The following is a 24,339-nucleotide window of genomic DNA, read 5'->3' on the forward strand; positions in this document are numbered from 1 at the left end:
CACACACACACACACAGTAAAGTCTCTCCATCACCTCCTGCCTAGGAAAAGTAAATAGTTTTTTTCACTGGTCTCTGCATTTGGTCTCACCAACAACCAATCTTCCAAACATTATAGCCACAGGATTCTATCTAAGGAGCAGATCAAATTAAAACTCTTCAATGACTTCTTACTATCTCAGGACGAATTGCAGGATCCTTGCCCTTCACAATCAGGCTCTAGTCACCCCATTCAGCCCTTCTTCCTAGACTCCATATGGCTTCAGGCATATCCTCAGATTATCCAGACTATTCTCTGTCTTGTCATGCCCTTCCCACTAAGGCTTGGGTACCTGACCACATCCTACTCATGCTGCACCTGTACCAATGTCCCAGACCCTATCTGATGCTTCCTTCCTGTGCAGCCTTCATCAGGATTTATGACACTGAAACTTTCTTCCTCTGTGGGTCAGGGGAGCGTCCACTTGTTTGATTCAATACCCCAGCTCCTCTTCTGGCACAGAAAAGTCACCCAATCAGCGTGTCAGGCATGAATGAATAATAACATACTCACATCGTGCTAATTTCATGCCTGGCACTGTTCTAGGCACTTTACATCTATAAACTCATATACCCACACAATCCCAAGTTTGGTATATCCTAATTTTACGAAGACAGAAATTAAAGCATGAGGCAGTTTAAGTCAAGTCATTCCAGATGGTAAAAGTGGCTGAACTAGGGTTTGAACCAGCAGTCTGGTCTTCCACAAATGAGTCAAGAAATAATGGTAGGGAGGGATGGGACCGCAGGGAAGGGAAGCAGGCAGGATTTGGTCTGTGTGCTTCACATCTAAGGGTCTTCTCGTCCTCTCCTATTTCGCTCCCAGGAAGCCTGTTTTATAAAACAGGAGACAGAGACCCAGGGAGACCACAGGAAGGAGCCGTGGAAATTTATTTCGGGGTCCAGGAGCAGGGGCGTAGCTTATACGGTCTGGCTCCAAACTACAACTCCCAGGAGGCACCGGGCCCCCAAAGCCCACACGACGTCACGGCGGCAGAGGGCGCAGGCGGCTCGGCTCTCCCGGCCCGTCTACTGTTGGGCCATCCGCTCGGACCTCGGCCCTGGCCCTGGCCCTGGCCCTGGCCCCGGCCCTGGCCCCGGCCCTGGCCCCGGCCCCGCGGTAAGTGGAGCAGCCGGCGCGGACCCTGCCTGCCAAGGCTTGCGGCGCGTGCTCGTAGCCTCCGGCATTGAGCTGGACCGCGGGGTGCGCGCGGACCGGGGTGGCATCTACCGTAAAGGGGGGGATCCGGGCCGAACCAAGTGACCCTGCGGAGGGGGAACCCAGACGGCGACTCCGGGGCCGCTACTTCGATGCAGCCGGCCCCCGGGGGCACAAAGCTGTGTGCCACACACAGGCAGGCCACGTTCGTGGGGGGCCCGGGTCTGAAGGCGCTGGGTAGGGGTCAGCCCCGCCCCCTGAACGAGGGTGCCCAGGAGCACCGGGAGGGGTGTTGTTTTCGGGCTGGAAGCGTCTGAGGATCCCCTCCCCTCCAGGCACCAGATAGAGCCTCAAGTTGAAGAATAGCCCGGGAAAACAAGGTTGTACGGGCCCGGCCCGTGTGTGTTTGGGGAGGTGGTTGCATGGGTGGGTATAGAGATTGCCCGGGTCTGATGATACCAGTGTCCACGTGGAGAGATGGTGCAAATTGTCTGGATTCGGATCCTTACAACTACCCCTTCCCTTTCCCTGGCAGATGGGAGCTGCTCCCTGGGGGCTGAGCTTGTCAGCATCCCTGACCTGCCGTCGTTGCTCCTGAAGTCAGAGAAAAGTCCCTGCCCACCCATACACCCCCTGCCCCGCTTTGGGGTCGCCTTGGTGTATCCGGTGCTCTGCCCTAGCAGCTGCCTAGTCTGAAAAGAAACAAAGGAGCAGAGCCGGACAATGATACTGGCATCCGTGCTGGGGAGTGGTCCCCGGAGCGGACCTCCACTCCGGCCTTTACTGGGGCCTGCACTCTCGCTCCGGGCCCGCTCCACATCAGCCACCGATACGCACCACGTGGAGATGGCGCGGGAGCGCTCCAAGACTGTCACCTCCTTTTACAACCAGTCGGCCATCGATGTGGCCGCTGAGAAGGTGCGCAACTGGGCAGAGGTCTGGTCTGGAGCTGGGGACGATGTTCAGGGAAGGGGTGGAGCTAATGTGGTGGGGACGGGTGTTGCAGATCCAGTCCTCAAAGTCCCCTCGCCCCTCCAGCCCTCAGTCCGCCTCACTCCGACCATGATGCTCTATGCTGGCCGCTCTCAGGATGGCAGCCACCTTCTGGTAAGATTCCAGCCCCCTTGGTTGGTTCTTGGTTCCTGCAGCAGGGGCACAGCCTGTCCGGCCCTGGTCCTGACTTCCCTAATTTTTCCTAGAAAAGTGCCAGGTACTTGCATCAAGAGCTGCCAGTGAGGATTGCTCACCGCATCAAGGGTTTCCGGAGCCTTCCTTTTATCATTGGCTGCAACCCCACCATACTGCACGTGGTAAGGTGGCCTCAGGGGGTGTGAGTTTTTCTAGAGGGGACTGTAGATCAGTGTGCCCACTGCCCACGAGGCGTATCAGGAGACGGGACCAGAGTGGGAGAACCTTGTCTGCTAAAAGGTTTCAGGGCCAGAGGGCTCAGACACAAGCCCTCGGAGGCCAAAGCTGCATATTTACTGAGGCTTAAAAGGCCACAATGGAGGTTTAAACCAAGTGCATTGGGGTGGATGGCAATCCCCATGGGTAAGCATGGGTGGCTGTTCTCTACCCAGTGCCCACAGCATCCCTGTGAACTTCCACACCTCTTCCTTGCAGCACGAGTTGTACATCCGTGCCTTCCAGAAGCTGACAGACTTCCCTCCGGTGAGGGCTGGGCCAGGGCAGGGTGAGGGGCTGAGAGGTCAGGGCCAAAATATCGAAGCTCATGACTCTGTGGCCTGTAGATCAAGGACCAGGCGGACGAGGCTCAGTACTGCCAGCTGGTGCGACAGCTGCTGGACGACCACAAGGATGTGGTGACCCTCTTAGCGGAGGGACTGCGCGAGAGCCGGAAGCACATAGAGGTCAGGGGCAGCACAGTGGGCACCCGGGCCTGTTGGGGGGCCTGGGAAAGGCACGGGGTTTCTGAGGACCCACTCTTCACAGGATGAGAAACTCGTCCGCTACTTCTTGGACAAGACACTGACCTCGAGGCTTGGGATCCGCATGTTGGCCACACATCACTTGGCGCTGCATGAGGACAAGGTGGGGGTGTTGGGATCTGAGACCTACCAGATGGGGTGCTGGGATCTGAGACCTTCCAGGTGGGGTGCTGGGATCTGAGACCTTCCAGGTGGGGTGCTGGGATCTGACACCTACCAGGTGGGTGCTGGCATCTGAGAACTTCCAGGTGGGATAGACGGGACCAAGCCAGGGTCCCCTGGGGCTAGGGGCTAGGCCAAGGGCCTGGAAGAGGCTTGGGGCTGCTTCAGGGGTCCAGAGATGGCAAGGTGTGGGTCAAGGTACTGCTAAGTCCTGACTTTCTTTCTCCTGCCAGCCCGACTTTGTTGGCATCATCTGCACTCGCTTGTCGCCAAAGAAGATTATTGAAAAGTGGGTGGACTTCGCCAGGTGAGGCTAGAACAGCTAAGGGGGTGGAGGGCTTCTGGCTGGGAAGGGTTGGGTCTGAGCCCTTGCCTGGGACAGGGTTTCTCAAATGTGGCACTATTAACATTTTGGGTCAGATAAATCTTAGGGGCTGTCCTGTGCTTATTCGGATCTTTAGAAGGAATCCTGGCTTCTATTGAGTACAACTCGCAGTTGTGGCAAGGAAAAATCTCTCTAGAAATTGCATCTGGGGTTGGTGGAGGCAGAACCACCTCTGTCTGAGAATCACTGGCTAGGTTTGCTCCTATCCACAGACGCCTGTGTGAACACAAGTATGGCAATGCCCCCCGCGTCCGCATCAATGGACACGTGGCCGCCCGTTTCCCCTTCATCCCTATGCCGCTGGACTACATCCTGCCTGAGCTCCTCAAGAATGCCATGAGGTAGGCTGGCTGGATATGTTGGAAGGGGGCAGACAGGAACTGGGGTGAGGCTGGGGCACCACCGCCTACTGGTGTTTCCTCCCCACATAGAGCCACGATGGAGAGTCACCTCGACACTCCCTACAATGTCCCAGATGTGGTCATCACCATCGCCAACAATGATATTGATCTCGTCATCAGGTTTGCCCTGAGTGGGAGTTAGGCTGGGAATGTGGGGGTTGCTATTTCTGCCTTGCTGCATGACCTTGAGCCAGGAGCTGCTCTACTCTGAGACTTGGTCCCTGGTCAGACAGAATGCTCTCTGGTTTTGAATGCCGCGAGCTGGATAGGAACGGATCTGGGGCTGGCTGCAGGTGCCAAGTCCTATCCTTGTCAGCAACTGAGGGGCCTGGAGTGGGGAGTTAGGAGTAACCAGTCCACGATGTTGGGTTGGTAGTAACTGTAAAATCCCGTGACCACGATGTTGGGTTGGTAATAAGTGTAAAATCCCGTGAGAAGGTGTAAGCAGCTACTGGCCCAGGCAGAAGTGAGGATGGAAGGATGTTCCTTAAAAAAACAAGGGCCAGGGTCTGGATGGATCCCATCCCATCCTTGGGTGGAAGGGCAGGAAGGCAGACTTGGCACTGTTTATTTGAGAGGTAGTGAGGCTCCCACCAAAGCGGAGCCAAGCCTATGTTATCAACATCTTGCCAGGATTTCAGACCGGGGCGGGGGCATCGCTCACAAGGACCTGGACCGGGTAATGGACTACCACTTCACTACAGCTGAGGCCAGCACCCAGGACCCCCGGATCAGCCCCCTTTTTGGCCACCTGGACATGCACAGTGGCGGCCAATCAGGGCCCATGCACGGGTGAGGCCCCACCTGGCCAGGATGGAGGGGTAGGGGGGCCCCAGGAGACCTAAGCCTCTGAAGCTTCTATCCTGTCCCCCTGCCCATCCCAGCTTTGGCTTCGGGCTGCCCACCTCACGGGCCTACGCGGAGTACCTCGGCGGTTCCCTTCGACTGCAGTCTCTGCAGGGCATTGGCACAGACATCTACTTGCGGCTCCGGCACATTGATGGTCGAGAGGAAAGCTTCCGCATCTGACCCCACAGCCCTCGGCCTACTTGCCTGCCTCACCTGGGCCCCACACCCTGCCAGGACCTTTTGGGCGAGGCAGGGTGCCACCCTGGTCCACATGCTGCTGCATCTTGGGTCTTCGGGCCCCAAACAGATGGAATTCCATGGAGCTCGGTGCCACCCCTCCTCCACAGAGGTCCACTGCTTCCCTGCCTCCAGGCCTTGGAGGAGAGGAAGTGGGGACCCTTGAGGCCTCCAGCACCATCTCCTTTATTCTCGTTCCTGGGGAACCCCGACCTTGACCTGCTGTTTGTTATTAAAGTTCACATTTTGAATGCCCTCTTGGGCCCCGTGTGTGGGGAGGGCAGGTGAGCTTTTGTTGCCACCCTGTTCTGGTTCCCTGGGCCCTTGGGTTTATGTAGCTTGTGTCCCAGTCTCGAACTGTCCAGACAGCCTGTCAGGCCAGGTATAGAATTGCCCCCAAATCTCTTTTCATTTAACAAATGTTCAATTTTGTTTAACAGATGTTTCTGGGTTCCAGGCTATATTGAAGGCCCAAGCTGGCCCAGCCTCAGGCCTCAGTTCTGACACCTCCCTTCCTGGCAGTCACAGGTTCTGGAGGTGAAGGTTACCAGACTGGGCAACCTCCTTGAGCCACCTGATTCCTGAGTAAGGTTAAAAATACTGCCTGCCAGCTGTGCCTGCTTCTGCCAAGAAAAAGGAACACATAAAATTATATTCTGGCAGGCCCCAGGGGACAGTGGGACCCTGGTAGGGGAGGGCAAAAGGAAAGGGCTCCAGACAGCAGGTGGGGACCCAAGGGAGGGGAATAAGGGCCTGAAACCCTGCTTGGTGGGACTGGTGATAGAAGTAGGGGATTGAGGAAGACAGGAATTGTATCTGGAGGTCAAAAGCCAGGTGGTGGAAACCATAGTGACTTACCAGGCTGAAAATCCTGCTGGCTGTGGCGCAGGGGACGTGGCTGGAGTCTGGCCAGGAAATACAGGCTTTTATCCTGTAGGCAGCACGAATCCATGGACAGATTTTCAGCAGGGCAGGGATGTTTCCGGTTGGATTTCCTAGAAGCAGATGCTGAAAGGAGGCTTTGTGTCTATGTGATTTGTTGAGAAAGTGCTCCAGTTAGGGAGTAGGAGAAGCAGGAAAGGGAAGGGCAGGAGGCCAGACAAGGATATCATCTCAGGCAAAAGTGCAGGGCTAGCTAGTAAGTTCTGCCTTAGAGTTGGAGTCAAGAGAGCTAAGTTCCACAGTCATTGATGAACTCTGCTTGATAATCATTGGTTAATGTCTGTATTGGAAAGTAGGGGTGGATAGGTACTTAAACTTCCAAACTGAAAACTTCCCTTTGCTTTTTTAAGATTTTATTTACTTATTTGAGAGAGAGAAGAGGACAGAGAGAATCCCAAGCAGAATCTGTACTGAGCCCAGACCCCACCACAGGGCTTGATCTCATGACCCTGAGATCATGACCTGAGTCAAAATCAGAGTCGAACACATCACTGAGATCATGACCTGAGCCAAAAGTGGGAGTCAGATGGATATGAAATCAACTGAGCCACCCAGGCTGAGCCACCCAGGCATGTCCCCACCCCACCCCCACTCCTCCCAGCCCCCCACCTGCCTTTTCAGCTTTATTTAGGCAAAACAGCTTTATTGGCCCAAGGGATAGTTTGATAAAGAGCCTCTGGCTTTTGAATGCACATCAGAAGTAATCTGGATCTGAAGAAGCAACAAAAAGAGATTCCAGAGGGTCTGGGTGAAGCATCCACACAGTTCTAGAAATAACAGATTTGCACATTAGAAGGAGGATTAGAGGGAGACTAGTGAAGAGGTTGGTGTAGTAACCTGGATCAGGGATTTATAAAGCCTGGGCTAATCCTCAACTAGAAAGGACAGCAGCCCTGTAACAAGATGTTGGGTGAAGTCAAAAGTGAGGCACCAGGACCATGGGTGGAGAGAATAACAGTCTTGAAGATGGTGGAGGGGGGCGGTAGGATGGGGAGTGGGAGAAGGCACTGTGATTTTTTTTTTTAAAGATTTGTTTTAGAGGGTGGGGAGGGGCAGAGGAAGAGGGAAACCATCCTGTGGTTGATACTGTGCTGAGCACGGAGCCTCATGAGGGGCTCTATCTCATGACCTGAGCAGAAACCAAGAGTCCAAAGCTTAACTGACTGTGCTACCCAGGCGCCCCAAGGCATTACAATGTTTTTTTCTTGCCTGACTTATTTCTTTGGCTTATTATGCAGCCAAACATTTGGCATTCACTGCTCACTCTCCCACCAATCCTCTGATTTCTCCAAGTTACGAGTGCTTCCCACTGCCATCACCTCACCCCCAGCGAACTCCTCTAGTTCTTGATCTGAAACTTGAGTCCCAACTCCGTTAGAATTGAGCATTCCACTCCATTAGAACTGCTTTTAATCCCAATAACCAATCTGTAAGTCAAAGAAAATTCAGAGAATGGCCAAAAAGAATGTTTATTGAGTACCTACCCTGTTTGACACTGTGCAACACACTTTATATACCAAAGAGATAGGTAAATATATGGCTTACCCTTTATATAGCTATATGGGTTATACACTTATATATAATTTAACCATCACTGGCACTCTGAGGTTGAACACCCTTGCACAATTTACCCAGAGCAGGGTCAGAACCCAAGATTCCTCACTAAGCTCAAGATGCTCTCCAGTATGTCCACTGCCTTTGACTAGTTTGTTTAGGGGATGTCTGTTGTGCAGCGCCTGGTTCTTTTCTTAGAAAGGTTTCATTCAAAAAAGAAAAAAAAAAAAAAAAGGTTTCATTCTATGAGAGCAATTTACTGGCTATCTCTGGACACAGCCATCCTGTTCCCCTCACCCTGACTGAAGGAAGGCGGCTCCTTCAATCTTTATAAAAGGGGTGATCTGGATTAGTCTGGCGGAGATGGGCGGCGAAATGGTGGGTGTTAATTCGGGGCTCAAAGCCTTAATGCCAGGCAGCCAGGGAGGCCACTCTAGCTCGCCCCGGTACCGGGTAAAGTGGGGGTAGGACCTCTGCCAAGGGGCACACCCTCGCTTCCTCGGGTACCAGGCCCTTTAAAAAGACCGGGCTGAGTCATCACACCAGGAAAATCTCCTTTTTCAACTCGGGGTCCAGCCATATTTCCAGACTGAAAAAAATTCCAGGGCAATTGGCACAGAAAGATCAAACTTGGGCCGGGGCGGGGGCAGACCGCACTAACCAATGAGCTCTTGCCATGTCACAGATCCCGCCCTCAAGCGGGCAGCGGCCTCCGCCACGCGTCGCTGACCCGGAACTAAAGGGCTGCGCGGCGCCGGATTCTGGCGTCATCTCCACTACAGCGATGGCGGCGCAGGGAGCAGCTGCTGCGGTTGCGGCGGCGACTTCAGGGGTCGCGGGGGAGGGCGAGCCCGGGCCCGGGGAGAATGCGGCGGTCGAGGGGACCGCCCCGTCCCCGGGCCGCGTCTCTCCTCCGACCCCGGCGCGCGGCGAGCCCGAAGTCACCGTGGAGATCGGAGAAACGTACCTGTGCCGACGCCCGGACAGCACCTGGCGTGAGGGCGGGGCCCAAAAGGCCACGGGGCGGGGTCTGAGGGCGTGTTCTCTGAGGGGCTGGGGCCATGAGGGCGGGACTTTGAGGGAGGAACGCGGAGCTTCTGGCGGTCCCCGGCGCCGCCTCCAAACCCCACTAGTCAAGACAGTCACCGAGTTCTTCTAATGCTATGTAGAGCTCCCATTTCACTTGCTTGTCCAATCTCAGGCTTCATTGCCTTTTCAACAAAATCTTGGTTCTTTGCTGGTGTCTCTTGTCTCTACGACTTCCTCTTCCAGCCCTCTTTAACAAGCGCCAGTTGGAGAGGACCTACGGAAACAACAAAAACGAGCTTCCCTTCCCCTTCCCTCCCCTCATCTTCAGAATAAAACCCAAATTCCTTAGAATGGCGTGCATCTTTTTGACCTTTCTGGTTCCTAGCCACCCCTAGCAAAGGCCCTTACCAGAGCAGACCACATTGTACCTTCTGAAGACCATATGCCTTTTACCGCCTGTGCCCGCTGCTTTGCATGTCCTTTCTTTCCTTTCTCCTGGTTCACCTGGCTAGCTCTTACTCAGCCTTTTAACATGCCATAACTCCTGTGATGCCATTACTGACTCCCTTCAGGCAGAGTGATTCGTTCCCTTCTGTATGTGCCTGCAACATTTTCTTCATACCTCAGCCATGGTATATGTGGCCTATGTTGTCATTGTCTGTCTGCGTCTTCCTCTGTCAAAGTGGGAATTTCTGGAGGGCAGCACCTCTGGTGATTCACTGCTATGTCTTCTCTACCCAGCAGTAGCACAGCATAGGACCAGACACACAGTGGTTGTCTTACTCATTTGTTGAATGGTCTGCTAGTTGTCAGGTACTATGCTAAAACCTTTAGAAGCATTAAGTCACCCTCTGAGATGGGCACTATTATCCCTGTTTTGTAGACGAAGAAACTGAAGCTCAACCAAAATAACTTGCAGTTAAATAAAGGACGTGGGGAGGTAGGGTTATATATAAACGCAGAGCCAGTCCTCATGACTCCTGAACAAATGAACAACTGAGTATAAAACAAACATTGAGTTTGGAGCCAGACTTAAGCTCAGTTAAGTGTTAACTTTTTAGCACTTTGTACATATGTGAGCGTGGGTAAGCCTCAGTTTTTCACCTGCAAAGTAAGAGTAACAGTTCCAACCTGGCCCACTTAACAGGCAGTGATCAATGGAATGGCAGATGTGGCCAGGTGCTGTTAGCTTATGTGTGACCCTGGAATCTGGAAACTGCTCCTTGTTGTGAAGGATCCTTCTTGTTCATTCCTGCCTTCCTTCCTGATGATCCTAGCCTTTTTCTTTCACAGATTCTGCTGAAGTGATTCAGTCTCGAGTGAATGATCAGGAGGGCCGAGAGGAATTCTATGTACACTACGTAGGCTGTGAGTGACTTGGGGGTATTCGGGCCTGGGTTGGGGGAGGGGGGTGGAAGGGCAGCTCACTCATGGCCCATCCTCACAGTTAACCGGCGACTGGACGAATGGGTAGACAAGAACCGGCTGGCGCTGACCAAGACAGTAAAAGATGCTGTGCAGAAGAACTCTGAGAAGTACCTGAGTGAGCTGGCTGAGCAGCCCGAGCGCAAGATCACTCGCAACCAGAAGCGCAAGCACGATGAGATCAATCATGTGCAGAAGGTCCGGGCCCCCTCCCCTTCTCCAAGGCCCCAGGAGGCTCAGCTGCCTCTGCCAACTCCCTTGAGTCCCGGTGCTAGAACCACAACAGCTTCTGTTTCTTAAGCTTCTACAGTGTGTCAGGGACTTTGCCCATGTTTTGCCAGATAGTCTTCGCAGAGAAAAGTGAGGCTCAGAGAGGGCAAGCACTTGGCTATAGTCTCACAACAAGGAAGTGGCGCAGATGGGACTGGAACTCAGGGCCTCCTGCAGCAGTAGGCTTCTTTGTCTCCTCTTTGCCATGCCACCTTAGACAAAGGTTTGAAGTCCAAAAGGAAGGAAGAGAATGAATGATTTTGGGCACTGCTGCTGCCCAGCACTGTGCTGACTCCTGCACATATATAAGCTGCTCATATCCTTCCTGACCATCCAGTGCCATGGCGATCATGGTTTCTGTAGATGAGGAAGCAGCATCAGAGAGGTTAGGTAACATGCCCAAGGTTACACAGCTAGTAAAAGGGTGGGCTGGAATTAGAATAATAATGGCAGACATTTATTGGCTTGTGAGCCGAAGTTATAGGCTTAGTATTTTAATATATGATCTCACTGAAGTTTCACAGCAGCCTTGTGAGGTAAGCAGCGTTATTATCTCCAGTTTACAGGGAGGAACAGATAAGTTTTAAGAATCTGGTCAGGAAGTAGATTTGCCAGCTTCTGGATTGTCTGACTTCAGGGCACCAGAGTCCTTAATCATGACTTCACCACGTCCTTAGAAACTCAGGCTACTTGATCCAAAACCTGGAAGGATCCTTCTTGATCCAAAAGCTGGGTATTTTTATCCCCAATCCATGCCACCCGTGGGGGTTGCTTTTCCCCCCACTCTGAGCCTCAGTTTCTTGATTTGTAAAATGGGGAGCGCAGATGAGACCAGGATCTATTGAGTTCTCAAGCACTTAGACATTCATTAGTTTCAGCCAACTGTGATTTCCTTCTGAGTGCTCATTGTGTGCATATTCTGTGTGCTTGTTTCTGAGTGCTCATTGTGGCAATGTTTTTCCAACTGGGGGGGGGCACGGCCAAATTCAGTGGGTTGTAACAGGCTTTTAAATTTAAAAATGAAAGAAAGAGGGGTGTCTGACTGGTTCGGTTGGTGGAGCATGTGACTCTTGATCTTGGGGTTGTGAGTTCGAGCCCCATGTTGGGTGGAGAGATTACTTAAAATGAAAATATGGGGCGCTTGGGTGGCTCAGTTGGTCAAGTGTCCAACTCTGATCTCAGCTCAGGTCTTGATCTCAGGTTCATTAGTTCAAGCCCCGCGTTGGGTTCCACGTTGAGTGTGGGGCCTGGTTAAAAAAAAGAAAAGAAAAGAAAAATAGGGTAAGATAGGAAATGTCAGAGTACGTTGCACTTTATTAAACGTTATATATTGTTTTTGAGAAGCTTTTATTTCACGTACAAATACATGTAATGTGTATGCACGGACAGGTCAGCTGGGTTACAGTGCTAACCATTCCCTGCTGTGGATCGTGATAAAAAAAATTTTGAAAGACCCTGCAAGGTCTAAGGCAGCAGTGTCCTACTGACCTTCCAGTGATAAGTAGAAATATATCTGTACCGTCCGATAGAGTAGTGCCGCTAACCATATGTGGTGACCGATCCCTTGGGATGTGTTTCGTGTGGCCAAAAATTAAATTTGTGTTAAATTTAATGAATTCAAATAGCCACTTGTGGCCAGGTCTCAGTTTCTCTTAGTTCCTCGAACAGGTTGTGCTGGCACATTAAAGTCTCAAAAATGTACCTGGAAGCTGGTAGTCAGCAGGGATGACAATGGGCCAGTGGTGATAAAATCAAAGGATGATGGATAATCGGGGAGTTAATAATAAGCAAGGTTCTTCAGAGCCAAATTAATGTTTAATTTTAAATAAATTGTAGCATTTAAGAAAAGTAGTGTTTTTGTAATTCTTTAACACGTACGCAGAAGAGGATTGTCTTTTGTGAGAATTGGGAAGTGGGTTTTTAAAGAGGCATGTGAGGAGAAAAATCCTTCTTCCCTCATCTTTGCAGGGGTTAGGCTTGGAGTTGGACCAGCCAGGGGCCTGTGTTCAGCGGTGCTGGGTACCAGTTCTGTAACCTGACCTCTCTGTGTCTCAGTTTCCTCTTTATGCCATGTGGATGATGAGCGCTCCTGTCTCAGGGTCTTTGTGAGGGCTACAGAAAATAATGCCTGTGGCGTGTTTGGCACTTGAAATAAATGGCAGTTAGCTAGTCCCCAAAGGCAAGTGACCTCATCTCTCCCTGCCTCTACTTCTCTAAAATAGAAATAAAAAGGCTATGTCTCAGCGTGGCTGAAAAGGTTACATGAGGCCACACAGGCCAGGTGCTTAGTGGAAAGGGATCTGGGGAAAATGCTGACCCCCTCCTGCCTTCCCAGCCATAGGGCAAAGCTGCCATCTCCCATGGTGTAGGTCATAGGCCTTCCTGGGGTCCCTTTCCATTATCAGGCTGTGTGCTTGGTTCCTCCTACAGAGTCTGGCTTAGGAACAGGATGTGCTATGAGGGTGACATGACTTTTAGTCCCTGATTTCTAAGGACTTGGAAGATTGGGGAAACTAAGTGGCAGCAGGCAGAGTGGATTGTTGTTAACAATGCATTACAAAACTTGGAAGGGAGAGGGCATGTTCTGTGGCGGAAGGATTCAGTCAGGTCTCCCGGAGGGGGTGGGCAGGGTGCAAGGCCTTGAAGGACAGGAAAGAGCACAGTAAAAACAGTTACACACGATGGCTCACAAAACTGCCTCACTTCACACTCCCCTGCCTCACGCTGCATGCGAGGCTGAATAAGCAGTTTTTGGAGGTCAGGGAGAGGGAACTGCGTGCGTACAGCATGAAGGCCACAGAAAGAGGGGCGTTGAGAGCGTAGATGTGCAGGGGCTGTGCCTGGAGGCTGGGAATCTGCGGAAGCTTAGTTAGGGGTCCAGACTGGAGATGGTGGCAGTGGCTCTTCGGAGTTGGCCAGAGAAGAGTTTTAGAGAGGGACCAATGGCAGAGACATCAAGGAGGAAGAATTGACAGACCTTGGCCCCTCATCAGATGCCAGGCTAAGAGGAGGAGGAGTCCGAAGAGCAGACCTGCTATTGGTCTTGGGCAGCTGGACTGAGGGTGCTGCTTCCAGTGAGAGGGGGACCCCAGGAGGATTAAGAGGTTTGCGGGGAGGACGGGTTGAGTTCCTTTCTGGGTACCTAGAGCCTGATGTGGCTGCGGGAGGGAGCAGACAGCTCCCTGGATCTGGTGCTCAGGAAAGAGGCCCAGTCACACTGGGAAGTCCAGCACCAGTTCCTGCTCTGGGCACAGAAGATAAGATCCGGTATTCATCTGTCTCATGACAGTTTGAGCAGAGCTGGATTGATCCTTTTGTGTAGCTGAAGCTCTTACCAGCCCGAGGGCTGGAACCAGACCTCCTGATCCTAGTCCTGTTCATCTGGCAAAAGGTCCAAACTTGGATGTGTGGGTGGGTGGGTAAGGCAGGAGAGGAGCTTGGCCCAGCCAGCTTCAAAACCACGTCAAACAAGTTAGCTGTTCATGTGGTTATTAGTGTCATATAGGGGATGAGATCTGGAAGACAGGAGGGAAGCACTGGGTTCTGGTGCAGGGGATACCACTTGACCACCAATTCTGTTTACCTCTGTTCACGGCTCTGTCCTTGCGCAGACCTACGCAGAGATGGACCCCACCACAGCAGCCTTGGAGAAGGAACACGAAGCGGTAAGCAGGGGCCGGGCTCCTGACTGTGGGCCCCTCCCTTGCCTGGCTTTCCTTGGCCCTGAGCCAGCCACCGCCCTGCCCTCCCACCTTACGCGCAGATCACCAAGGTGAAGTATGTGGACAAGATCCACATAGGGAACTACGAAATCGATGCCTGGTACTTCTCCCCGTTCCCTGAAGACTACGGGAAACAGCCCAAACTGTGGCTCTGCGAGTACTGCCTCAAGTACATGAAATTTGAGAAGAGCTACCGCTTCCACTTGGTGAGACGGGGCTCGCTGGACCTGGCGAGAGGGGTGTGCAGGCTGAGGGGCTGAGGCAGCAGCCATAGGGAAGAGAGACAGGTCCAGAGGAGTTGAGTGCGAGGAAAAGCTGCCCGTGGCTCAAGAGCCCTGGGTTCTAGGCCTGGCCTTGCCTGGCTGGAGTGACTGTGGCCAATTTGCTGCCTTCCCCCAGGCCTGAGTTTCCTCTTCTGTGGAATGGGGATGGTAATCCCAGCCCTTACCGCCTCCTCAGGTCAACCTAGACCCCACATGTTCATCAAGGCCAGCCCAGTGCCAGATTCCTCAGGAAAAAAGAGGAAGTGAGCATAGCCCCTGAGCAGTGGAAGGTGTGGACCAGATGGGAAGCGTTGGCAGAGGCGGAACGGGGGTGTGGGATGCTGGGGGCTCACAGCGCCCGCACAGCAGGGCGGGTCCGGAAGGGCGTAACCTGAGGCAAATGTATGCGGTTAAGGGATCGCCGCTGTCATGGATGAGAGCCCTCCAGAGTCCTCCAGAGCCAGGCTGACCTGAACTTGAGACCATCTAGCTGTGTGATATTCAAGCCAGTTACTTAGCCTCTCTGTGCCTTGGTTTCTTCATCTGTAAAATGGGCTCTGTCTCCTCATGTAGTTGGGAGGATTACTTGATGTAGGTGAAGTATGGAGCCCAGGGTCTATAGATGGGGAAACAGAAGTGGAGACCTGTTGCAAGCCACACACGGTGGGATGGGGGCTCCCAGCAGAAAACCTTAAGGTCTCAAGCCCGCATCTCCCCATCCACACCCCCAGGGCCAGTGTCAGTGGCGGCAGCCCCCCGGGAAGGAGATCTATCGCAAGAGCAACATCTCTGTGTATGAGGTCGACGGCAAAGACCACAAGGTGAGTTAGGGGGCCTAAGTGCTGTGGGGAGGTGGGGGCAAGCACCTCCTGGGTGATCCTCATTGTCACCAAAGGGTAGAGGCCGGCCTGAGGACAAGCCCCAACCTGGGAAAGGCCTGTGAGATCATGCTTAGCCTGGCGAGGGGCCTGTGGTGGGGCACAGTAAACACCCGACCATGGGGTACCAGCCTTGGGGACCAGGTTTCTGTTCTGTCCCTGAAGACTTTTCTACTGATGGGGTGGCTTAGCTTGGGGCATTTCTGGCACCCAGAGTGAAGATTCTTGTGCCAGAGGCTGCTTCTAAAGGAGCTTTCTCTTTCTGCCTGAAGGAAAGCTTTCTTCCCTGGGAGGGGACGGCTTTGTGTGAGACTTGCTGCCCAAGAGCTGTGTAGCTTCCCGGTTTCTGGCCGCAGGACCTCAGGGGGCAGGGTGGGGCATTTGCGGCCTGCTTTGCTGCCATTGAGCACCTGGCCTTTGCCTGGTCAGTCTGGGAAGCTCTCACCAAATGTCCCTGTTTCCCAGGGCAGGGGGACAGACAGTAGAGGGTAAGGCAAAGAGGGCAGGTTTCTGAGTGGTTCCTGCTTCCAGTTGTGCTGTGGTTGATTAGCTGACCTTGGACAAGTTACTTAACACTGTTTGTTCCTGTTTCCTCATCTGTAAGATAGGAGTCATGATAATGTTTACCCAGTAGGATTGTTGGTGGAACAAATGAGACAGCAGTGTCAAGTACTTAACACAGTGTCTGGTTATCAAGAAGATGCTTAGTAAACATGGGCCTTTATTATTATTGGTGACCTCCTTGTGTTCAGCCAGCCTTGAGATAAATAGCTTAATGGGAAGTATTTGCTCTTAGCTTGGCCTGGGTCCCCTGGTTTGCCTTTCTGAGCATGAACAGGGGGAGTGGCAGAACGGGCTCCAGCAGGAGGTGTGGGTGTTCTTTCTAGCTCTACCCTGTGAACTTTGAAGCCTCAGCCAAGGACTTCCCCTTCCCAGAACCTCAGTTTCCTCCTAGGTAAAATGGGCTAGCAATTCTGGACTTCACAATCGTTGGGTCAAGTAAGAGTGGATGTAAAAGGTGTCATAAACCAGAGGGCCTCTTGGTCTGTGCCATGAAGCCATCCATTCTCCATCCTGATGTTGGTCTAGCCTGGGTGCATAAGGAGGGCTGCCGAGGCCCAGCAGAGGAGTATGGCCAGGTGGGCAGACAGCTCAGGCTTTGGAAATCGGCTCAGAGCCATCCATTCAGCAAATATTTATCAAGCACCAAGCTTCCCGCTTAGCCATGTGCTGGCTGTTGAGGATACAGCTATGAAGAAGACAGAACTTGTATACCAGTTTGAATCCTGCCCTAACACTCACTAGCCTTACATCAGCCACTTACCTCCTCTGAGCCTCGGTTTCCTGATTTGAAGTGTAAGAGTTAATGTCCCTGAAAGTTCAACTCCTACTTAGCACTCAGAAGTGGTAACTGATTGGGATGTGTGGCTGGTTCAGTCAGTGGAGTGTAAGACCCCTGATCTTGGGGTTGTGAGTTCCAGCCCCATGCTGGTGTAGAGATTACTTAAGAATGAAATCTTAAAAAAAAAAAACAAAAAAACTTTTTTGCCCATGAGTCCTATCCCCATGCTTTAACTAAAAACAAAAAACAAACAAACAAAAAAAACAACACCTTTGGGGCACCTGAGTGGCTCCGTTGCATGTCTGACTCTTGATTTTGGCCCAGGTCATGATCTCAGGGTCATGAGATCAAGACCTGCGTCAGGCTCTGTGCTCAGTGTGGAGTCGGCTTGGGATCCTCCATCTCCCTCTGACCCTCCCCACGCTTGCACATATTCTCTCTGAATGAATAAATAAAATCCTAAAAAAGCCAAAACAACTCACCTTTTTGCACCGGGGAGAAAAAAAAGAAGTTGTCATTGATTAATCCAGCTGTCTGGTTTTTAGTTTCCCTGTCCATCAGAAAATGACTGTAAGACTCCTCTCAGTTCTAAAACTGCTATTCTGGGGAGGAGTCCACTTCTCCCTAGTGTGGCACTGGCTGCTCTCTGAAGGCTGGCATTTGCAGAGCAGGGTAGCAGCCACTGTCCAGGCCTCACTGAAGTTGGGGGTGGGGAGCAGCTACACCTGCTCCCTGAGCCTGCCTCCACCTTCCCCACCCCTCAGATTTACTGTCAGAACCTGTGTCTGCTGGCCAAGCTTTTCCTGGACCACAAGACCTTGTACTTCGACGTGGAGCCCTTCGTCTTTTACATCTTGACCGAGGTGGACAGGCAGGGGGCCCACATCGTTGGCTACTTCTCTAAGGTGCTGGATTGGGAAGCCCAGGTTGAGGGAGGGTGGGGACTCTGACCTGGAGCAGGCTGAGCCTCCCCAGTGGTCCTGACCACACACTACTGTAGGAGAAAGAGTCTCCAGATGGCAACAATGTGGCCTGCATCCTGACTCTGCCCCCCTACCAACGCCGTGGCTACGGAAAATTCCTCATTGCTTTCAGTGAGTGGTTCCTGGCCTGTGGAGGAAGGGGCAGCCAGGGCGGGGGTGCCGGGGCAGGGCTGGGTCCTCCGGAGCCTCCTTCCCTCTGCCACCAGGTTATGAGCTCTCCAAGCTGGAGAGCACGGTCGGCTCCCCAGAGAAGCCACTGTCCGACCTGGGCAAGCTCAGCTACCGCAGCTACTGGTCTTGGGTCCTGTTGGAGATCCTGCGAGACTTCCGGGGCACACTGTCCATCAAGGACCTTAGGTGAGGGCCGTGGAACCCTTAAAGAGGAAAGGACTCCTCTAAGACGCTGTGATCCTGTGTCCTTTTCCCCTTTTGCTGTCCCAGTCAGACCCCACAAGGGGACTGTCCGCAACATCTGTGCTAATTCCTTTCTGCAGCCAGATGACTAGCATCACCCAGAATGACATCATCAGCACCCTACAGTCCCTCAACATGGTCAAGTACTGGAAGGGCCAGCATGTGATCTGTGTCACACCCAAGCTGGTAGAAGAGCACCTCAAAAGCGCCCAGTATAAGAAACCACCCATAACAGGTGGGTGGGGGGCTGCCCAGGGTGTGTGTGGTGGGGGGTAGGTGTTAAGATCTCCTGGGATCCAAAGCCACCTTTTGGCTGTTACATGATCCCAAACTAGTCTGACCAGCTCCCAGGACGGAAGCCCCGCCCCCTCCCCAGGACTCAGTATGCCCTTGTTCTCACCTGGAGGTGAAACCTGGCCTGGGCCCAGGGGCCCAGCCCCGCCTCTCATGCCTCTCTCCCCACAGTGGACTCAGTCTGTCTCAAGTGGGCACCCCCCAAGCACAAGCAGGTCAAACTCTCCAAGAAGTGAGTGGGCTACGCCCCTGCTGCCGGACCCGTGCTTCCCTCCCTATCACTCCCCTTCCTGCCTGTAAATATGTACAGACCTGTTTCATCACTTTTTTTTTTTAATAAAGTAAATTCTGCCAGTGGTTCTGGACTTTGGAAGTGGGAGGGAGAGGCCAAGAGCTGCTGTTCTTTGTCGCACGTCACACACACAGCCAGTGGCGCTCAAAACTTCACTCGTGCTTGTTCTTTCTATCCCTCACCCCAGGCCCAAGTCCAGTTCCGGTGGGGGCTCAGTCCTCCGGAGTCTAGAAGTCGAGGTTCAAGGAGGGCATGGCAGCTGATGGGGCAAGATTAGGGCCTTTTCTGTTCTTGAGAACATGCCACCCAGAGGCAGCCCCAGCTCAGGAGACAAGAGGGGGAAGTGACGGGGCTCGTCAGGCAGATGGAGTGCTCCGGGTGCTGGAGCCGGCCCTCTGGCAGCAACTGGCTAGGCAGGTGCCCCGTCTTCTGGAAACAAAGCGGGGAGTCAGGGCTCATTTTCATCGTTAAGGGTCCTCAGGGGCTCCATAGGAGTCCAACCAGCAGGTGAAGGTGGACAGAGGTTCTAGCCAATACCACAGGTGGGAAACCACCTGACTATGGGTTGTAGTCCCAAAGAACAGACCCAGAAGAGGGGGCTCCTGCAGGTCCGGGGAGGAAGGAGTGGCTCCAGCCAGTCCCCAGGCCCAGAAGATGTAAGGAAAGGGCCAGGTCCATTCCCGGGCCAGGTGTCTGTCCTCGGGTACAGTGTGGAAGTTCAGGAAGCAGGGTCAGCTCCCAGGATGACCCGCTTAGCAGATGAGGCCCAGGGTCAGGCCTAATGGCAGCAGAAGGATGAGCCCCAATAAGCCCCGGACTGGGGCTGAGCTGAAGGCCTGATGGTTGACACAGAGATGGCCGTCAGGCTGGGACTCCTCCACATGGGGCACCACACGAGGCTGGAGCTCTGTCACGTGATAGTGAATCCAGGAGGCATAGCTGGAGGTCAGAGTGTACACACCAGGCCTGTTGGGGGCCCCACAGGCATCCCCCCAGCTCACGATGCCTGCCAGGTACCAGAGGCCCCCCACAGGGCAGGAGAGTGGGCCCCCAGAGTCTCCCTGAAAAGAAAGAGTGACTGTCAGGATGAAGCCCCGGGGCCTCAGGTCACCCTGCCAGACACGCCGACCCTCATCTGCCAAGAGGCACTTGTCTCCCAGGACCCCCTGCATTTACCTGGCAGGCATCTTTGCCCCCCTTCACGTAGCCAGCACACACCATGTCCTGCTGGATGCTGTGGGGCTCCTCGGGCTTGGCGCCAATGTTGTATAGGCACTTACACGTCTCACGGCTGATCAGTGGCACCTCAAGTTGCTGTAGCTGCCGGGGTGCCAGGAGGCTCACTGTGGGAGCAAAAGATGCTCGCCTGGGGCCTCCTACCCCTGAGTCAGGTGCGCCCCCCACACATGCCTCTAGAGGTCTGCGCCCACCTCACCTGAGGGCGCCACGTGGCCCCATCCAGTGACAGTGCACTGGAGGCCATTGGGGAAGGAGGCGTTGGCCGCAGGGAGGCAGATGGGCCGGATGTGGCGGGAGAAGGTGACGGGCCTATTGAGCCGGAGGAGTGCGATGTCACCCTGGGAGCCCTCCTGGCGGTAGCTGGAGTGGGGGATGACCTGGGCCACGGTGCGGACCTCGGCCTCAGAGCTGTAGGAGTCCAGCTGGTGGGCCCCCAGCTTTACTTCATAGTCTTCCCTGAGGTGCTCCCTGCAGGCAGAGGGGCCAAGACTGGGACCCAGGAGATCTCTCCTAGTTCCCTGATCCCTGCTAGGGATCCCTGTTCCAACCAACCCCAGGTTCTGTTCCCAAATGAAGGGCATTTTAGATCCTGAACTGCGTATTAGTTTTATCCTGTGACCTGTGACCTGTGACCTGTGACCTCTGACTTTCACTCCTGACACATCCTTTCAGACTTCATTATTGCTACCCCTAGACCCAACCCAAGCATCCCAACCTCTGGCCTAGATTGATCCCTCAACTTTGACCTTAGCCCATTTTTGACTCCCTGCCCAGCTGCCCTCTGCCCAGCCGGTACCTTGGGAAGCAGTGAGCGGCGGAGAGCACCCATTGCTCAGACACGAGAGAACCGCCACACACGTGGGTGCCATCGTAGGTAATGCTGACCTGCCAGGGCCACTGGCCGGCGGCTGCGCCACTACCACCAGTGATGCGTGCTTGGAAGGTCACACCGCAGGAAGCTGTCCAGAGAGGAAGGGGAAGGGGTCAGGTCCTTCTGGGGCGCACCCCCTCCATCAGGTTCCTCGGGCCTGCCACGTCGCGACAATCTGGTTTGGAGCTTGGGAAGTGAGTTCACAGGAGCCAGCCACCTGTTTGTCCCCGTCCCACTGCTCAGTGGGCATGGTTAGTTCTGCCCCCTTACCATCCTCATTACCTAACTGGGTTTCATCCAGCTTCCTTTCTCTCAGGTCCTACCTTCCGTCCACTCCTCACAAGTCAGAAGATCTTTATAAATGACAAATGTGATTAGGTCACACCTCAGCTGAAATCCTTTCCTGGCTCCTCACTGCCCTTAAGATACATTCCAGACCTTCCATGACACTACCACCTACTCTAAGCCATCCCTCGGGATGCTTCCTGCCACACACACTGGGCCACACACTTGTTTGCCTCTAGACCTTTGCTTATCCAGGTCACTCTGGCGCTCGGGCATACCTTTCCGCATCCCTTCTCAGCTCAGCAAACCTATTTGCCTATGGAGGTGATTCAAATGTCAGCCTCTCCTGGCTGGGCAGGCTGAGTTGGACGATGCTGGCAGCTCTTGGCAGGGGTGGGGGGTGGGGGGTGGGGGGGTGGATGCTTCCCCCAACACTGTCCCATCACACAATGGTGGTGCTGGTGTCTGCGACTCTGTTTCAGCTGTCCCCAGTCCGGGCATTCCCTAGTGACAGGGACTGGAGCAGATCTCCTCGTCCCCCTGGGCCCAGTCCAGGGTTGGGCACACACACAGCTGGAGTCATGGATATGTGTTGACCAAACAACTGGACTCCCACCTGGAACATCTTGTTTCCAGGACAGTCTCACCCCCACTGAGGCTGTGGCCGTTTGGAGCCGGACCCAACAGCCCATCACAAAGTCACCTTGCCTGGTACAGCGAAACTGTCCAGCCAAGCTCCTCCTCCTGCCCTCATCATAACGACAATAGCTACTATCTAGTGGCTGATCAAGCACCTCACTGGGCTGCGAGAGGGCTTTCACTTCCTTTATGTCCCTGAGTCCTCACTGGGCCGCGGAAGACAACCAACATCGACTTCATTTTTGAGGCAAGAGGACTGGCCAAGAATACACGGCTAGCAGTATGCGGTGAGGCTGGGCATGAAAACCAGACTCAGAGTCGGGTGGTGTGCCTTGCCAGGAAGTAACCCTTGGTTGGTTTTCCGCAAAGGTCGCACCTTTGGAGTCAGACCTGGGTTTAAAATCCCAGCTATCATAAATAAATAAAATCTTAAAAAAAAAATCCCAGCTATCGGGGCGCCTGGGTGGCTCAGTGGGTTGGGCCTCTGCTTTCGGCTCAGGTCATGATCCCAGAGTCCTGGGATCGAGCCCCGCATCGGGCTCTCTGCTCACGGGGAGCCTGCTTCCCTTCCTCTCTCTCTGCCTGCCTCTCTGCCTACTTGTGATCTCTGTCTGTCAAGTAAATTTAAAAAATAAATAAAATAAAATAAAATAAAATAAAATAAAATAAAATAAAATCCCAGCTATGCCTCCGACTGGCTGTGTGCTCTTGGGCAAGTCACTTCTCAGTACCTCAGTTTCTTTCTCCATGGAATGAGGGCTATAATCCCCAACTCCTGTACTAATGGGAGGATTTACATAAGGCAATAAGGGTGGGTAAGATGGCCCTCCCGGGAGAAGGGGTCAGGCACTCAGGAAACATTCCATTGGAATCTGAATCCAAGTCCCCTTCGTTTCCCCTCCCCCACACAACCCTCACCTTCATCCCCATCAGCCCCTGGAGGAGAGAAAGAGGGAAGGGAAACAGGAAAGACTAGAGGTCCCAGACCCCTCAGCACCTGCCACTTCTCCAGAGGATTGTCCCTCACCCTGTGCCCCTCAGGAGGCCAAAGCTGAAGGGAAGGGGGAGGCCCAGAGCTAGGGAGGTTGAAGCCGGGTGTTCCTGAGCCCAGGATAAGGGATGTGCCCAGAAAAGTGTTATAACCTCTGCTTATGTCCACCACCCCTCCCCCGAGCCCCACACTCTGACAGATGCAAATACTCACCAAGTCCGGACTGGAATAATCCAAGAAAAAGCAGAATGGCCATAGCCCCCAGCCACCCAGGCCCCAGGCCTGCCCTGTGGGCCATGGCCCAGGACCAGGGCCCCTGGGGAGAGACACCAGGCACCCGAAGGGAAGGTACCTAGGGCTGGTTTCAAAGACAAGTTCCAGGTTTCGGCCCCAGAGGGAAGGGATCTTGGAATCCGAGCTGCGAAGGGGGAAGAGACGTCCAAGGCTAGCTTCCAAGTCAGGGATAAGGCACAAAGGGAGACGCTGGGGTCTGCACAGCCCGCCTAGTGGACACGTCTCCAGCAGGGCCTGGCTACGTAGAGACCTTCCAGAGCGCGGATCCCTGGGGAAGGGCACCTACCTGCCTGCCCCTCCCCTAGCCCCGCCCTTCTTGCTTAGCTCCACCAGCTTTTCCTGCTAACAGAGTCCTAAGCCCTCCCAGACCCCCAGGCTCTCTGTGTGTGTTTCTGTGCGCATGCGCGCGCAAATCCCTGGTAGACTCCTTAGAATGTGACCCCACTGCCTTCTGTCCCAGGTCTTGCAAGTCTCCCAGACCAGTTATGTCCCCCAGGGCCTGGCCCAGCCTTGGTTGTCCTGGGGCGGTTGTGGTTCTGACCTTTTTTCCCTCCTTAGGCCTGGTGGCCAAGCCCAGGACACCTGGGGTTGCTCCAGGCCGGCCATTTCAGGCCCCTCTGTAGAGTCTGCAGCGTCACCTGTGTGCGGTGAGGTGTGCTGAGTGGGATGGCAGAGCCAGTCATCTTACAGATATTTCCCGAGTGCCTACTATGTTCCAGGCACAGGAGACAAAAACAGACACCATCTCTGCCTTCGCTGAGCTCCCCGTGAAATAGGGTGACAGGTCTGAATCAAATAATCACACAGAAATTATGGAATAATTTCAAGCCAGGCACTATGGTAAAGAAGAATGGGGGCTCTGGGGGCCTGTTCACAGAAGTTTGACATAGGTTCACATCAAGAAGGGCTCCTCAGGAAGGCTGGAGGGGCTCTGGGAAGGTGTCAAGGCAGGTAGAGGAGAAGGGCAATCCAGGGAAAACCTTCTCAGGTAGAGGAAACAGGTGGCACAGGTTCACATGACGGAGGTCCATGGGACCAGTTTGGGGGGCAGATTCATCCTCTGACCCTGTATGGGTCTGTGGGCAACTGGGCATGTATGTTGGCTTCAAGCCTCAGAAAAATAGAGCCCCACTCCCCCACTTACTTTCTATATGGGACCTCTTAGCCAAAACTTCAGGGCCCCTCCTGGAGGGCAGGGAATTCCTAGAGTGGGTGAGGGGCTAGAGGCTAATTGCTGGGGAGGAGGGGGCAACATTGGACACTGTGGTGGGTTTTGGGTAGAGGATGGCATATGGGTGACTGTCTGGGTACAGGACCTGGGTGGGGAGGTAATACTCTCTTTGGGATCTGGCAGCTAATGATAAGCCCGGTTCTTTAAGAACCTCTGTCCAGCTCCTTAATCTCCCAAGAACCTCCTCCTTCCCCTCCCCTA

General features: G+C 53.8%; 3 protein-coding genes across 4 annotated transcripts; 2 read left to right on the forward strand and 1 right to left on the reverse strand.

Moving 5' to 3' along the window:
* Positions 1–1,047: 1,047 nt before the first annotated feature.
* Positions 1,048–5,790, forward strand: LOC111162250 (branched chain ketoacid dehydrogenase kinase). Its single transcript, XM_022526530.1, has 12 exons — positions 1,048–1,158; positions 1,733–2,115; positions 2,236–2,304; positions 2,397–2,507; positions 2,821–2,868; positions 2,949–3,068; positions 3,151–3,249; positions 3,542–3,615; positions 3,906–4,034; positions 4,125–4,214; positions 4,728–4,886; positions 4,979–5,790. The coding sequence occupies exons 2-12, from the start codon at positions 1,921–1,923 to the stop codon at positions 5,121–5,123; spliced, it is 1,239 nt and encodes a 412-aa protein (XP_022382238.1). The 5' UTR covers positions 1,048–1,158; positions 1,733–1,920; the 3' UTR covers positions 5,124–5,790.
* Positions 5,791–8,433: 2,643 nt separating this feature from the next.
* Positions 8,434–18,653, forward strand: LOC111162280 (lysine acetyltransferase 8). The gene is made up of 11 exons (XM_022526579.1): positions 8,434–8,671; positions 9,999–10,073; positions 10,153–10,328; positions 14,012–14,065; positions 14,164–14,328; positions 15,117–15,206; positions 17,370–17,510; positions 17,606–17,699; positions 17,795–17,945; positions 18,083–18,237; positions 18,468–18,653. The coding sequence occupies exons 1-11, from the start codon at positions 8,461–8,463 to the stop codon at positions 18,530–18,532; spliced, it is 1,377 nt and encodes a 458-aa protein (XP_022382287.1). The 5' UTR covers positions 8,434–8,460; the 3' UTR covers positions 18,533–18,653.
* A 321-nt stretch (positions 18,654–18,974) lies between these two features.
* Positions 18,975–23,162, reverse strand: LOC111162276 (protease, serine 8). Of its 2 annotated transcripts, XM_022526573.1 has the most exons (6): positions 22,827–22,911; positions 22,541–22,558; positions 20,624–20,786; positions 20,024–20,295; positions 19,765–19,931; positions 18,975–19,649 (listed from the first exon to the last, which is right to left on the reverse strand). In XM_022526573.1, exons 1-6 carry the CDS (start codon positions 22,909–22,911, stop codon positions 19,341–19,343), a joined length of 1,014 nt encoding a protein of 337 aa, XP_022382281.1. In that variant the 3' UTR covers positions 18,975–19,340. The 2 variants fall into 2 exon arrangements, with proteins under 2 accessions (XP_022382281.1, XP_022382280.1); XM_022526572.1 differs by lacking the exon at positions 22,541–22,558 and having other exon boundaries at positions 22,827–23,162.
* Positions 23,163–24,339: the final 1,177 nt, after the last annotated feature.

Source organism: Enhydra lutris, unplaced genomic scaffold, assembly GCF_002288905.1.
Source record: "Enhydra lutris kenyoni isolate GAN:26980312 unplaced genomic scaffold, ASM228890v2 scaffoldscaffold90, whole genome shotgun sequence".
Lineage (NCBI taxonomy): Eukaryota > Metazoa > Chordata > Mammalia > Carnivora > Mustelidae > Enhydra > Enhydra lutris.

Coding starts and splice junctions, on each gene's coding strand:
- LOC111162250 (XM_022526530.1), top strand. CDS start 1,921: ATGATACTGGCATCCGTGCTGGGGAGTGGTCCCCGGAGCGGACCTCCA. Junction 3,250..3,541: donor TGGCGCTGCATGAGGACAAG/GTGGGGGTGTTG, acceptor TTCTCCTGCCAG/CCCGACTTTGTTGGCATCAT. Junction 4,215..4,727: donor GATATTGATCTCGTCATCAG/GTTTGCCCTGAG, acceptor ACATCTTGCCAG/GATTTCAGACCGGGGCGGGG.
- LOC111162280 (XM_022526579.1), top strand. CDS start 8,461: ATGGCGGCGCAGGGAGCAGCTGCTGCGGTTGCGGCGGCGACTTCAGGG. Junction 15,207..17,369: donor TCGACGGCAAAGACCACAAG/GTGAGTTAGGGG, acceptor CCCACCCCTCAG/ATTTACTGTCAGAACCTGTG. Junction 17,700..17,794: donor AAAATTCCTCATTGCTTTCA/GTGAGTGGTTCC, acceptor CTCTGCCACCAG/GTTATGAGCTCTCCAAGCTG.
- LOC111162276 (XM_022526573.1), bottom strand. CDS start 22,911: ATGGCCCACAGGGCAGGCCTGGGGCCTGGGTGGCTGGGGGCTATGGCC. Junction 20,296..20,623: donor GCCGCTCACTGCTTCCCAAG/GTACCGGCTGGG, acceptor CTCTGCCTGCAG/GGAGCACCTCAGGGAAGACT. Junction 19,932..20,023: donor GGGCCACGTGGCGCCCTCAG/GTGAGGTGGGCG, acceptor TTGCTCCCACAG/TGAGCCTCCTGGCACCCCGG.